Source organism: Panthera onca, chromosome D3 (assembly GCF_046562875.1).
Source record: "Panthera onca isolate mPanOnc1 chromosome D3, mPanOnc1 haplotype 2, whole genome shotgun sequence".
NCBI classification, from domain to species: domain Eukaryota; kingdom Metazoa; phylum Chordata; class Mammalia; order Carnivora; family Felidae; genus Panthera; species Panthera onca.
This window is the reverse complement of record NC_138350.1, coordinates 6,745,043-6,758,180: the sequence shown is the minus strand read 5'-3', so window position 1 is coordinate 6,758,180 and position 13,138 is coordinate 6,745,043. Positions and strand designations below refer to the sequence as shown.

At 52.5% G+C, this 13,138-nt stretch overlaps 1 protein-coding gene across 14 annotated transcripts in view; it reads right to left on the bottom strand.

The window, feature by feature from the left end:
* The window catches only part of KDM2B (lysine demethylase 2B), a 155,186-nt gene that overhangs the window by 2,952 nt on the left and 139,096 nt on the right, over positions 1-13,138 (bottom strand). For 10 of the 14 annotated variants that reach the window (XR_014135849.1, XM_081790656.1, XM_081790661.1 and 7 more), the window contains 9 exons: positions 11,029-11,172; positions 9,512-9,598; positions 9,079-9,348; positions 8,761-8,874; positions 8,057-8,095; positions 7,266-7,945; positions 6,396-6,559; positions 6,148-6,309; positions 5,252-5,470 (listed from right to left, as the gene is read on the bottom strand). Coding sequence is in view for 13 of the 14 variants with exons in the window: in XM_081790656.1 (XP_081646782.1) it covers positions 5,252-5,470; positions 6,148-6,309; positions 6,396-6,559; positions 7,266-7,945; positions 8,057-8,095; positions 8,761-8,874; positions 9,079-9,348; positions 9,512-9,598; positions 11,029-11,172 (1,879 nt within the window). In the remaining variant the exon portion in view is untranslated. The remainder of the gene's footprint in view (positions 1-5,251; positions 5,471-6,147; positions 6,310-6,395; positions 6,560-7,265; positions 7,946-8,056; positions 8,096-8,760; positions 8,875-9,078; positions 9,349-9,511; positions 9,599-11,028; positions 11,173-13,138) is intronic. The other 4 variants (XM_081790655.1, XM_081790658.1, XM_081790660.1 and 1 more) reach the window with 1 other exon arrangement.

The following is a 13,138-nucleotide window of genomic DNA, read 5'->3' as shown; positions in this document are numbered from 1 at the left end:
CTGAAACTACAAAACTCTTAGAAAGAAATAGGAAAATTTTTGAATTTGTCAATGGTTTCTTAAAGATGACACCAAAAGCACAAAGTTAAAAACATTTGTGCAAAGGACATTATCAAGACGGTGAAAAGACACGCAGAATGGGTGAAAATATTTGCAAATCATGGATCCTGGTAAGGGATTACTCCTACCCAGAATATATGAAGAACTCCTACAATTCAACAACAAAAAAATCCACAAACAACCTGATTAAAAAACAGGAAAAGGACATGAATAGACATTTCCCAAAGATGATACACCATCAACAAAAAGATGCTCAACACCACTAATCATGAGGAAAATGCTAACTCCCCAAGACAAAACTACGTTGAGGGGCACCTGGCTGGCTCAGTTGGTAGAGCATGTGACTGTTGATCTTGGGGTTGTGAGTTTGAGCCCAATGTTGGGTGTAGAGATTACTTTAAAAAAAAAAAAGGTATTTCAAAACTACCTTGAGATATCACTTCATACCACTAGAATGGCTATAAAAAATAAAGTTTAGCAAAGATGTGGAGAAAAATGGGACCTTTGTGTCCTATTACATTAGGAATGTAAAATTGTGCAGCTGCTACAGAAAACAATATGGTGGTTCCTCAAAAAATTAAACCTAGAATTACCATGTGATTCTGCTAGGCCATGTCTGGGTATACACCAAAAAGGACTGCAAGCAGGGACTCGAACAAATATTTGTACATCCATGTTCCCAGCAGCATTATTCATAACAGCCAAAAGGTGGAAGCCACCCAACTGTCCAGATGGACAAATAAATAAAACTGAGTCTATACATACAATGGAATACTATTCGACTTTAAAAAGGCAGGAAATTCTGACACCTGATATAACACGGATGAACCTTGAGGACATTATGCTAATTAAAACAAGCCAGTCACACACAAAAAAACACTGTTATATAATTCCACTTACATAAGGTCCCTAAAAAAGTCAAGTTCACAGAGACGGCATGGAGATTGTCAGGGGCTGGGGGAAAGAGGAATGGGGAGTTAGTTTGTGGATATAGAGTTTCTGATGGGGTGAAGAGAAATTTCTGGAGAGGGGTGGGGGGGGGCAGTTTGCACACAATGTAAATGAACTTCTATGCTAGTGAACTGTATACTTAAACAGTAAATTTTATGTATTTTACCATAATTTTTTTTCTTTAATTCTGTAAGTTGGAGAAGAGATAACATAGATTTGAGAAAGCTTAACCTAAATAGGCTGAAGGGAAAGCAGAGAAGCAGATTCATTCTGTAAAACACCCCCAAAGGTTCAGGTAGGAGAAAGAACAGGTACACTTGAGGGGCACCTGGGTGGCTCAGTCGGCTGGGCGGCTGACTTCAGCTCAGGTCAAATCTCGCGGTCTGTGGGTTCGAGCCCCATGTCGGGCTCTGGGCTGACAGCTTGGAGCCTGGAGCCTGCTTCGGATTCTGTGTCTCCCTCTCTCTCTGCCCCTCCCCCCAGCTCATGCTCTGTCTCTGTCTCTCAAAAATAAATAAAATGTAAAGCAAACAAACAAACAAAAAACAGGCACACTGCAAGTGGAGCTAATGAAGGGGCTAGATTGGTGGCTGTTTGATTCCCTCCCTAGATGTTGATACAAGAGAGAGAAAGTCTCTGGTCTGAGCACCAGGCTGGGGCACCCATTCAAAATCAGGGTCTAGGGGGGAAACTTACCTGCTGTTGACATCCCCGGCTTCCTTCCCCTGCCAGGCCCCAGCACACTGGGCAGTCTGGCTTGTACCCTCCAGTTGGGAGGTCAAAGAGAATCCTTTTGGCAACCCTGACCAGCTCAAGAGAAACATCTCCAAGATCTCACGTCTTGGTTTCCCCAAAGAAACCACCTATACTGACCACACAATGACTGACTGCTCCAACGTGTGTCGCCAGCCTCTGATCACCTTAGTGTGGACAACCCCGTGTTGACACTAAATCCAAGGAAGATCTCTTATGAGGGCCACTGACTATGTTTGAAGGAAACCATGTAAGCCTGGAGAAGAAAATAAAGCTGTCAATATCCTCAGGCTACTCTACCGAGGTTCAGAGAAGGGGAGCACCTGGCTGGCCTAGTCGGTGGGGGTTGTGAGTTTGACCCCCGCGTTGGGTGTAGAGAGTACTTAAAAATAAAGTCTTAAAAAAAAGCTCAGATAACAGAAAGGGGAGAGGATAGTAGGATGGTGGAGGGGGGGGGGCGGAGTTCAGAGAGTAAGATACAGCTGTAATATTAAAAAATATCAGTTGAGGGGTGGCTCAGTCAGTTAAGTATCTGACTTCAGCTCAGGTCATGATCTCGCAGTTCTTGAGTTCGAGCCCTGCATAAGGCTCTGTGCTGACAGCTTGGAGCCTGGAACCTGCTTTGGATTCTGTGTCTCCCTCTCTGCCCCACCTGCTCTGCCTCTGCTGCTTGTGTGCTGTCTCTAAAAAATACACGTTAAAAAAACTTATTAAAATTATCAGTTGAACCATATGAAACTGCCCATGTTTTCACTGTGTTTGACCTACATAAACAACAGTAAAAAACTCGGTATATGAATTGTGTGATAAAGTAGAAACTCTCAGAAAAATGAGAAGACCTACAGGTGGAAAACAGAAGAAAAGGAAATTGAGAAATAATTCAATGAAGTTTCCTAGAACTGAAGGACATTTGTTTCTTTTCTTTTCTTTTTTTTTTTTTTTTAAATTTTTTTCAACGTTTTTTATTTATTTTTGGGACAGAGAGAGACAGAGCATGAACGGGGGAGGGGCAGAGAGAGAGGGAGACACAGAATCGGAAACAGGCTCCAGGCTCCGAGCCATCAGCCCAGAGCCTGACGCGGGGCTCGAACTCACGGACCGCGAGATCGTGACCTGGCTGAAGTCGGACGGTTAACCGACTGCGCCACCCAGGCGCCCCAGGACATTTGTTTCTAGGTTGAAAAATCGAAAGGGCTCATGAGTGTGGTGGATGAAAACAGATTCAAAGCAAGACTCAACAATTACAGAAAACTAGAAACAAACTTCCGATTAGAGAAAATATTCACTGAAGGAAGAAGAATCAAATGGTTTTGGATTTGGACTCAATGCAGAGAAGGAAGCGCCCACTTTCTGAAACATCACAGTTGCCAGATCCAGCTATCAGTTCAATGTGAGGGATAATAAAACCATTTTCGGACGTACCAAGTCTAGATGTCCTCCGCGAAATCAGAGAGACAAGAAGAAACATGGGGTCAAGGAAAATAGGGACCCTACACAAGACAGAGACCAAGAAAATTTCTAGGCTGGCAGCTGGGCAGCAGGTAGAAGTGTAGGAGGAGAAAACAGACAGGAAGGGAGTCCAGGAGAAAGGGCTCCCGCCAAACACTGGTCAGGGCCTGGTGCCTGGGGAGCTCAGCCAGTTAAGTGACTTTGGCTCCGGTCATGATCTCGAGGTTCCTGAGTTCGAGCCCCACGAGTCAGCACAGAGCCTGCTTTGGGTCCTCTACCTTTCTCTCCCTACCCCTCCCCTGCCCGCACGCTGTCTCAAAAATAGACATTAAAAAACAAAAACCAAAAAACCCACAACTGGTTGGGGCCACAGAGAGGAGTTTGTGTGTGAGGGAAGAACGGTATTCAGGTCTGTTGTAGGGTCTGCTTAGAGACTAAGCAAACAAAAAAAGAGGCAATTAACTCTAGGAAAAAGAAAATTTATACAAGGGAAATGTACTCATAATGCACTATTTAGTTCAACAGTGGACGATACTTATGCGGCCACAGAAAGAGACTTAACCACGAATCCGAAAGATAAGGGGAGAGACGATGTAAGAGCAGCAATCCTGTGTTCTACACAGCAAGCCAGTAAGTACAGAATGCCTGAATGGAAAAAAAAATCAAGGTGTGCAAGTACAGAGACAGACACTGGGAGAAAGAATTTAAGGTGGTTGCCTGGCCGGGCGGGGGGGGGGGGGGGGGGGTGCGGTGAGCACCCAAATAAGTACTCTAGAGGAACATGCAGCCTAATAATGAAAGCTAGACAACTGTGACTTGACTTTGTCTCTAGACCATATGCTTCACGTTCATAGGTCCTGAAACAGGTCAGCTGTCCTCTTTGTTGTGCCAGACTTTTTACCATTAACTAGTTATCCTGATGGCAAAGGAAAACTTTTTAAAAAAGCAATGAACCTAAAAGAGACTGGGTCTCAAGGTCTGCCTTCCCGCCCGGCATGGCTCTGAACAGGAACTCGAGACACCTCCATGTACCGAGGCCAAGGGGTGAGCTTCGTGGAAAAACACAAAGCGCGTTTGCACACGACGGCACTGCAGGGGAATCTCCGCTCCACACGCAGGGTAACCGACAGTAAACAGAGTGGCTGTAACACCGAGGCGCACCCAGGCCCTCGTCCGCAGGACAGCCCCGGCATCCGTGTAAGACCTCGAGTGGAGCCTGGAGTCGGATGGTCAGCCCCGCCTGGCTCTCTCCTCTCTGCCAACACGGGGGCGGGACGGCCCTTGCCGCGACTCCCCGAGGAGGAGCAGGGATGGCTTCCTCGGTACAGAATTCTCTCGTACCACCAACTTCCCCATTCCCCCTCAAACGTGGCACAGCTGACAGGAAGCTGTTGAGCTACTAAGCGTGAGGTGAAGGTGCTAATTTCTGGAGAAAAAAGCACTTTTTGAGGGTTTGTGTAAATCTTACGTCCACAGCCCGACCCATTACTGTCAGTCACCCCCAGGGCCTGAAAACCCGACTCCGGCCCCACGGGCGAGTAGAGGGAGCGCGGACTCTGCAGACACAGGACCGCAGCGACACCAGCCGTACGGCTTCCTTCTCTCCGACGGGCCCCTTGCTAGCAGGGTCACATAAGCGAGGACAACCCCAGCAGACGCTGAGCTACCTCAGGGATCAAGGCCTGCCTGGCCTCACAGCCCGCGGCTCCCCTGCTCTCTCCCCGCTGCGGGAGCCGGCTTGTATGCGCCACCGGGGAGCAGTTCCTCCGGCCCGTATCGTGGGTCAGGAACCACTGGCGCGTGCTCTCGCTGCCACCAGCGCTAATCTTTTGGCAGCAATTATTACCAATCCAGTGATAACTCCTGTGTTCACGGTTTCTCCACCAGCCCAGGCTGTCTGTCTTGTTTTCAGGTATGTCCCAGCCCTGACCCTGTGACCCTGTAACAGCAGGCACACAGCGGATTTCCCCACAAAGGTGGAATTCCCAGCCTGTCCCCCAGGGTCCCAGGCAGAGCCTGCTGGGTGCCTCTGACTGACCTGATAGGTTGATTTCGGTTAAGGAGTCTCGGGTGGTGGTGCCCACAGCGGTGAGCAGGTTGATGGACTGGTCAGTAACGTGGTTACAGTAACTGAGGTGGAGCTTGGACAGCAGGGGCATGTGGCGTATGATGAGCCGCAGGGAGGCATCTGTGATGTCCAGGCCTGCTAGACGCAGTTCCACGATGTTCCGGAGCTTGCTCCGATTGTCCATCTGACCTGAGGGGGCAGGAAGGAGAGAGGCAGCATGTCAACCTGACCGGGGAGATGGGGTCACAATGACCTAACACTCTAGAGGGCCTACTGGCCACACGTCACACTTCAGTTTCACTTAGCCATTGAGTGTTTCCCCAAACTGGTTCCCACGTTTAAAAATATAAGGGTTCCACATCAACTCTCCCACTTCTGGATTCCTGAAAAATCAGAACGTCTAGAAACACAGCCCACATTCTACCCAGCAGTCCTCAGCCAACTAGAGCAGAGACTGCACAGCATCTCTGATCACCAGGGTTTCCTCATTTGAGCTACAGGCAGGGAGCAATGACCCTCACAACCCAAGCCAGGAAGGTTCCATCTTGTGAGCTCATCTCCAACTACACTGACCCCCGTGCCCACGGAAGCTTGAAGCCAACGAAGGACAAATTAACAGAGAAGTAGTCAGACGCATGCAAAGCCCCCACAGTGAAGTCCTGGGTGCGCAAAGAAGCCTCTGCTCTCAGTGGTCCCTTCCCTGCCTGAAGCTGAGTGAGAACATAACAGCATCCTCCAGAAAGGGCTGGGACCAGAGAAGGCTTGAGAACCCATGCACCGGGTGGGGCCTGTAGTGAAAACCAGATCCGACGGCAGAGCCTGGTCAGACTGCCTCCGCCTCGACCCCCTTGGGCCCGGCCACTCACCTGGCCTGTTATCTGTGGGCGGGGACAGGAGATCCCGCATCTGGGCATCCTTTAGTCCTTCCACCCACTGGACATCCAGGGTCCGGAGCAAAGGACAGCTGGAGCTACAGAGAGCTGAGACGGCGATCCACGAGCAGCCCGACAGCACCAAGTCTCGGAGCCCTGGGGGACAGGGGAGGGCTGGCAGGTCAGGCGATGCACCCCAGCCCCCACCACTGCACCTCCAGGGTCCCTGGCCCAGTGCTCACCAGGCAACCGGTTGATGAGCCAGCTCAGCTGTTTCTTGGAGATATTGGTCCAGCTGAGGTCCAGGGAGACAGGCTGCCGCCGGATGATGCCACTCAGCATCAGGGGCGTGATGGACTTGCAGTGGTTCAGATCGATGCGGGTCCATAACCGCTTATCGCAGCACCTGGGGGCCAGGTCCAGCAGAGGGGGTGTCATCAGACTTGAAGCCGGCCCCCTGCACTGCCGTGGCAGCTCACCCCACTGCCACGTTTGGAGGAGGGGGAGCTCCTTAACTCCGCCCTCTGGATCCTTCTCCGTTTCACTCCTGTCCTGCCCACACCTGGGCACCTTTCCTCTGATGGCCCCAGGCCCCCATGGAAGGTGCCAGTACCTGCTCTTCGTTAAGTATTTACTGGGGCCTCTACCACACCCCCTACACACCACTTCTCACAAGAACGCTCCAGGCAGACGCCGTATCGTGCCCTTTTACGGATAAAGGTAAGTCACCTGGCAAAGGCCAGAGAGCTAGGAAACATCGAAGCTGAAATTAAGATCAGTAACTGGAACACTTGCTTTTAACCTGGACTACCTCCTTAAGGACAAGGACTCCACCTGGTCCCCAGTTCATCTTCCAAGGGCCGAATCAAGCAATCAAATAGGGTTCACCTCTTCTGACAAGACCAGCATGACCAGATTGCTGTAGCCACCTGGAACTCTTTGAGAAGAATAATTAAGCTGGACTGAGCTTAGAAGGAAGGAAAGACGACCATGAGTGACTTGTGGAGACACATACCACGCATGTGCCATTCCTGGTCTAGTCTAAGCCTTAGCCTGGAGCCCAACACGGCGCCGGTCCCTGGCCGCCTCCCCGTCCAAGCTCAGCCCCTCACCAGCGGTTCCAGGTCCTGCAGACCCGCATGCAGACACACAAGTCTTGGTGGCTGAGGTAGCTGAAGACGGCCATCCACACCTCCCTGTGCATGACGTGGGCCGCCCCATCGTCCAGGGGCAGTGAGTCAGGCGGGGGGCTGATGGGGGGCGGCCGGATCACATGTCGCTCCATCTGGATGCACTTGGGCGGGGACACGGAGGGAGGGGGCCGGGAGATGACACGGGGGGGGCTCCGCAGGCCGGGCCCCAGCTGGTGCCGCAACTCCCGGGGGGGGCCGGTGAGCCCCTTGCTGAAACGGTGGGGGCGCTCGCAGAGGCCCAGGGGCCGCTTGGGCTCCTCGCTCTCGCTCTCGGGCTCTGACTTGATGGGCTGGTGGTTCTCGTTGGCCAGGCTGTTCTCGGTCTTCTGGATCTCTTGGTTCAGCTCCTTGCTCAGCTCCTTGCTCAGCTCCTTGGTGGGAAGCCGCCTTTTCCGGCGCATCTTCACCTTCTTCTTCTCCTCGGGGCCCTCTGCCCCCTCGGTGCTGGGCCCGGCGGTAGGGGAGCTCGAACGGGAGTGGTCGCTTTCCCGGGCGGTGGGGGGCGCCTCGGGCAGGTCATCCTCTGGCTCCTGCTTGAAGCGCCGGAGAGGCTTGTTGGCAAGGGCCATCCGGTCCTCGGCGTTCTTCCAGGACCGCCGCTGAGGGAGGAGGGGGAGCGAGGGCAGCTCAGCCCCTCAGCTCGGGGCTGCCTCCCCACCCTCCCACAGGGACCCAATGACCCAGGAGCAGGCGTGGGGGGGAGACGGTACCTTTTTCCTGAAAAGCTTATCTTCTTTGCCAGGTTTTAGCTGTCACAGGAAAGAAAGCATGCAGAGCTTGCTCCCAGGGTTCGTGGGATTCGGTCCCCTCTACACTCTGCCCCACCACAAGTCCACAGTCTCTGGAGTAGGGGCTGGAGGGCCACCTTTCCCACAAATCCCATCTCCTCCACTGAGGCTGAAACACGGTGGGCCCTGCCTGCTGCTTTTAGACGTTGGAAGGGGAGAAGTGTGGTCCAACTGTTCCCACCCAACTGACCTCCCACCCTCGGCCAGACCCTGAGGTGTGCACTGGCCCACCGAGGTTGGACTTGGCTCTGGGAGCCGGTCCTGGAGGCGGGGCCTGCAGGGTTCCCAGCGGAGCCTTAATGGCTGGAGCTGGGAAACGACAACCAGGCGCCACCTCGTGGCCGAAGCGGGAAGAGCCGCTGGGCGAAGCGGGGCTGCCAGGATCCTCCGAGGTTTCCAGATCCACAGGGCTTCCCCGCGGCAGCTTCAGCTTCTCAGGCCCCACGCCAGAACCACCAGCCAGTGATCCGGGACTGGGGCCCGGGAAGCTGCGGCGCACAGATGCCTCGGAGCGGCTGCGGCAATGGGCTGGAAGACCGCAGGGGCGGGGAGGGGGGGGGGGGCGGGGGCGGCCCGGGGCTCGCAAGTCCCCAGGGCCTCAGGAGGGCGGGGCGACGTGGGAGCACCTGCTGCTGGAAGTAAGTGAGACTGGATCTCCACCAGGGGTTGAGGCTGCTGCCTAGAGGGGGCCTCGGCGAGAGGTGAGAGGAGGAACCGGGGGACGTTTGAAGCGTCGAGGCCTAAAGGGGTGGGAAGAGGAGTGACTCGCTGGTTTTCCCCTCCTTTCTTTTGGGCCGGGCTCTCGGGACTTATGTGACCTGCTCAGGGCGGCCGGAGGCCAGGATCCCGAGTTCTCCCCGCTGCCCGTCCCCGCCCCCGCCTGTGCGCCCTGCACCCGGGACCGGCCAGGCCACCCCTCGCTGCCCGCTCCTCCCGCTCCGTACTCGCTTGCGTCCACTCAGCTCTTGGGGCTTCTCGTATTTCCGCTTCCTCCTCAGGTGTACGTCGTCTGACTTTCGGCGCAGGATGCCATCCGGGGGCACCTTCTTGGGGTGCTCATCTGACCTGCGCCGAGGCGCCTCCTCGCACTCACTCCTCCGCTTGGCAGGCTCCTGCCCTTCCTTGTTGTCCCGGTTCATCTTCTGCTCCTTGAGCAGGGAGCCGGGCAGGTTGGAGGCATACTTAAAGCCAGGGCCACGCTTTTGCTTGTAGGCCAAAAAGAGAGAAGGAACAAACAAACTGTATATCTTTGGACTTGCCCCCCTCCAGGAACCCGCGGCACCCCGCTGGCCCACAGCGCACCGACAGGCGGCATCTGACAAGGCCAAGGTCTGCCCCTCCCGGGCTGACCCCTGGGACTTGGAGCCCGGCACTCACTTTCCCGGTCTTGCCGGCGTGGTTACACTTTGGACACTCCCAGCAGTTTGGAAGCTCATCGTTGACCACGCCCTCTGACTCCTTAATCTGCGAAGGGCACACACCAGTCAGCAAGCAGGGAGGGGGCAGAAGATGCCACACCTGCCAGGAACACCAACAGCCCCCTCCCAGATGTCACTTCTATCCCATCCTTGACCAAGACAAAACAAAGGTGGTTAAGACAGTTGGCTCTGGATCCAGGCCAGGGGTCAAATCCTAACTTTGCCTCTTACTAGCTCAGTGATCCCGGGGAAACCACTCCATCTCTGTGGGCCAGTGCCCTCCATCATGGAATGGAATGTACCTGTCTCACCACTGTTCTGCAACAATTCAGTAAGATAACCTAGGGAAAGCAATGGGCCCAGGGCCTGTTCAGTCATTTAGTAGCACTGGGTGCTAGGCGTGAGCAACACAGAGGTGCTGTCCCTGCCCTTGAGGAGCTTCTGATCTGGGAGACAGAAGTAACCAGGCAACTAAAACATCAAGTCTGACTTCCAAAGCCAGGGAACAATCACAGTGCCCCCTTCAGACCGTGAGGTATGTGCAGGAGGATGAGCCTTGCAACGAGCCCCCCCTACTGCCACCGAAGAAAAGAGACATTTCAGAGCTGAGGTGGTATTCGGGGCAAGCCCACCTCAATCTTTCTAAAACACACGCATAGGGGCACCTAAGCGGCTCAGTCAGTTAAGCGTCCAACTTTTAATTTCGGCTCAGGGCATGATCTCCTGGTTGTGAGATTGAGCCCCACGGCCAGCTCTGTGTGGAGCGGGAAGCTTGCTTGGGATTCTCCCTCTCTCTCTCCCCTCCCCCCTTGCCCACATTCTCTCTTTCTGAAAATAAACAAACATTAACACACACACACACACACACACACACACACACACACACACACACTGAGGCTGACACCTGGGCTGAGAGGGCTGACGACATTCTCTGGGGACAAGCCCAGAGCAGTCTCCTCCTTGCAGAGGTAGAACCTGTTGCCTAAGACAGGCAGGCACAGCACAGTGGTCCCCACAAGAAGGCAGCCCTGCCCTGGGCACACCAAGGGAGCAGGTTCTCGGCACAAAGGGACACTGATGCAACCACCTGTCGTCACAGGGTCCGCCCTCCCAGGCCCAGGCTTCGTTCTCCCAGAAGCCCTGAGCCAGGATTCCAGTGAGCAGCACAACCACCCAGTCTCTCCCTCTGGTCTCAGTGCAAGACTCTGGGAACTCTCTCTGGCTTTGTCTTATTGGGGGGTGGGGGGTGGGGGGTGGGGGGTGGGGGGTACGTGTTCATTCCCTCGAAGCCACAGGTAGGAGGTCTGAGCTACTGCAGACCCTTCTTGCCCTCGGCTTGTTATCTGACACTCAGAACCCCCCCAGACTCAGAGGTCCTCTGGGGAAGGAAGCTCACTGTCCCCCAGCATCAGCACCACCAGAGGTGCTCAATGGGGGTGCCGAGCAGCACAGCCAGACCCCCCCGGGACCGCTCACCTTAAGGCATCCAGGGTGGATGATTTCGTTGCAGATAGAGCACTCCATTAGCATGAGGTTAAACTTTCCTTCTTCCTCTTCCACTGTGTCTTCTTTCCCTGCCTCGCCACACACCAGGCACACGGCGGTGTGGGGCAGCACTGGCTGAAGAGCCGGAGAGAGCACAGCGAAGTCAGCAGGGGCCAGAACCGTGGGGAGCAGGTCCAAGGCCAGGAGGCAGCAGAGAACTGGCTCAGCCACTGCCTGTCATTCATTCATTGATTCGTTCGTTCGTTCAAATACTCATCAGGCTACTACCTCTTTGTGCCAGATACTAAACGCTGGGAACGGCACTGGACAAGGCAAATAAAAATCTCTGCCATCCTGAGCTTACATTTTCATGGAGGGGGGCAGACAAATGAAAACCAACAGGATATGCTGTGACAAGGGACACGGAGAAACATACAGCAAGGAGGGCCAGGTGAGGGGTGGAAGGGGCTCATTCGGAACGTGGAGGTCAGGGACAGCGTCCCATGCGAGTCAAGACCCAAAGGAGGAGGTGGGGTGTGAACTGAGCCCAAGCCTGTGGGGGACTGAGGCTGTGCACCACCGGCGGCCATCAAAGCAAGTCCAAGGACTCCAGGGTCCCCACAACCTTTACAGGGAGGTCCGCAGGGTCAAAACTATCTTCAGGGTAACACTAAGATGCTATCTGCCTTTTTCAACTATGCTGACATTTGCACTGGTAAGGGACATTGCCGGTCCTCGTCAGGGCAGTACTGAGTTTGTCCCTGCCACACACTTATTACAAAGACCACCGGCTTCACTGAAGAAGGTCTTTGATGAAGCAGTAAAAAATTACTAATTTTATGAAATCTTTGACCCCTGAAAACATAACCTTTTAATATTCTGTACGACAAAATAGGAAGTGTGCATCAGGTGCCCCTGCTGCATACCAAAGGACGATGGTTATCTAAAGGAAAAGCACTCGTGACTAAGTTGTGACCTGACTTGGTCATTTTCTGCATAGAACATCATTCTACTTGACAGAGCAACTGAATTTAAAAAAAAAAAAAAAAAAAAAAAAAGTATTGGCAAGTTTCTCAAAGATGAAATGAGCCGGTCACGTCCAGAAAAACAAACTTACAGCATCCGTTGCAAATGATAAAATTCAAACTTTAAAAACAAAAATTAGAATTTTGGAAAACCTACACTAGCCACCATGAACTGGGCAGCTTCCTAATCACACTTAAAGACTCTTGAGAGGAGACTGGCGGTGTGTCAACAAATGTGTGGGGTTTTTGTTTTTGTTTTGTTTTTTTTTTTTTTAACATAGTATAACACTGTTTGCCCCTGTTTGGAAAATCTGTATAACTCAGTGAGCCAGTTTTTCCAAATGACCCCACGTGTGATGTTGTAACATCATGCATGAGCAAATGAGCTTTTCCGGGGGGGGGGGGGGGGGGGGGGCAAGGACAGACTAATGAATTTTAATGTAACAGCATGACAAGTTCATTGATACAGTTTCAGATTCCACAATGCAACTAACCTTTAAGAAACTGCCACCTGTTGCGTTCTGGTGGAATACCAGAGATTTCCACCCCTACTGGGAAGACTGCTAAAATACTCCTCCCCTTCAACTAGGGATCTGCACCAGGCCACATTTTCCTCACATAGTTGCTCCAAAACAATGTATTGCGACAGAATGAAGACAGACATATATATGAAAATGCAAATCTTGTCTAATGAACCAAACATAAAAGAAAAGATTTACACAAACATAAAACAACGCCATCCTTCCTATTAATCACTTTTGTTTTGGAAAACGTAGCTAGTTCTCATAAAAATGTCATTTATGTTAACATGTAGTGGGTTTGTTCTTTTTATGTTTTATTTATTTAAGTAATCTCTACACTCAACATGGGGCTCAAACTCATGACCATGGGATCGAGAGTAGCACACTCTTCCAACTGAGCCAGCCAGGTGCCCCAAGTTTGTTCTTTTTAAATGAATTCCAAGTATTTTTAAAACTTCTCCATTTTAATTTTGAATAATAATAAATAACCCACATAAATAAAGCTTTTGCGGTGGGGGGGGGGGGCTCATAATTTTTAAGAGGGTACAGAATTCC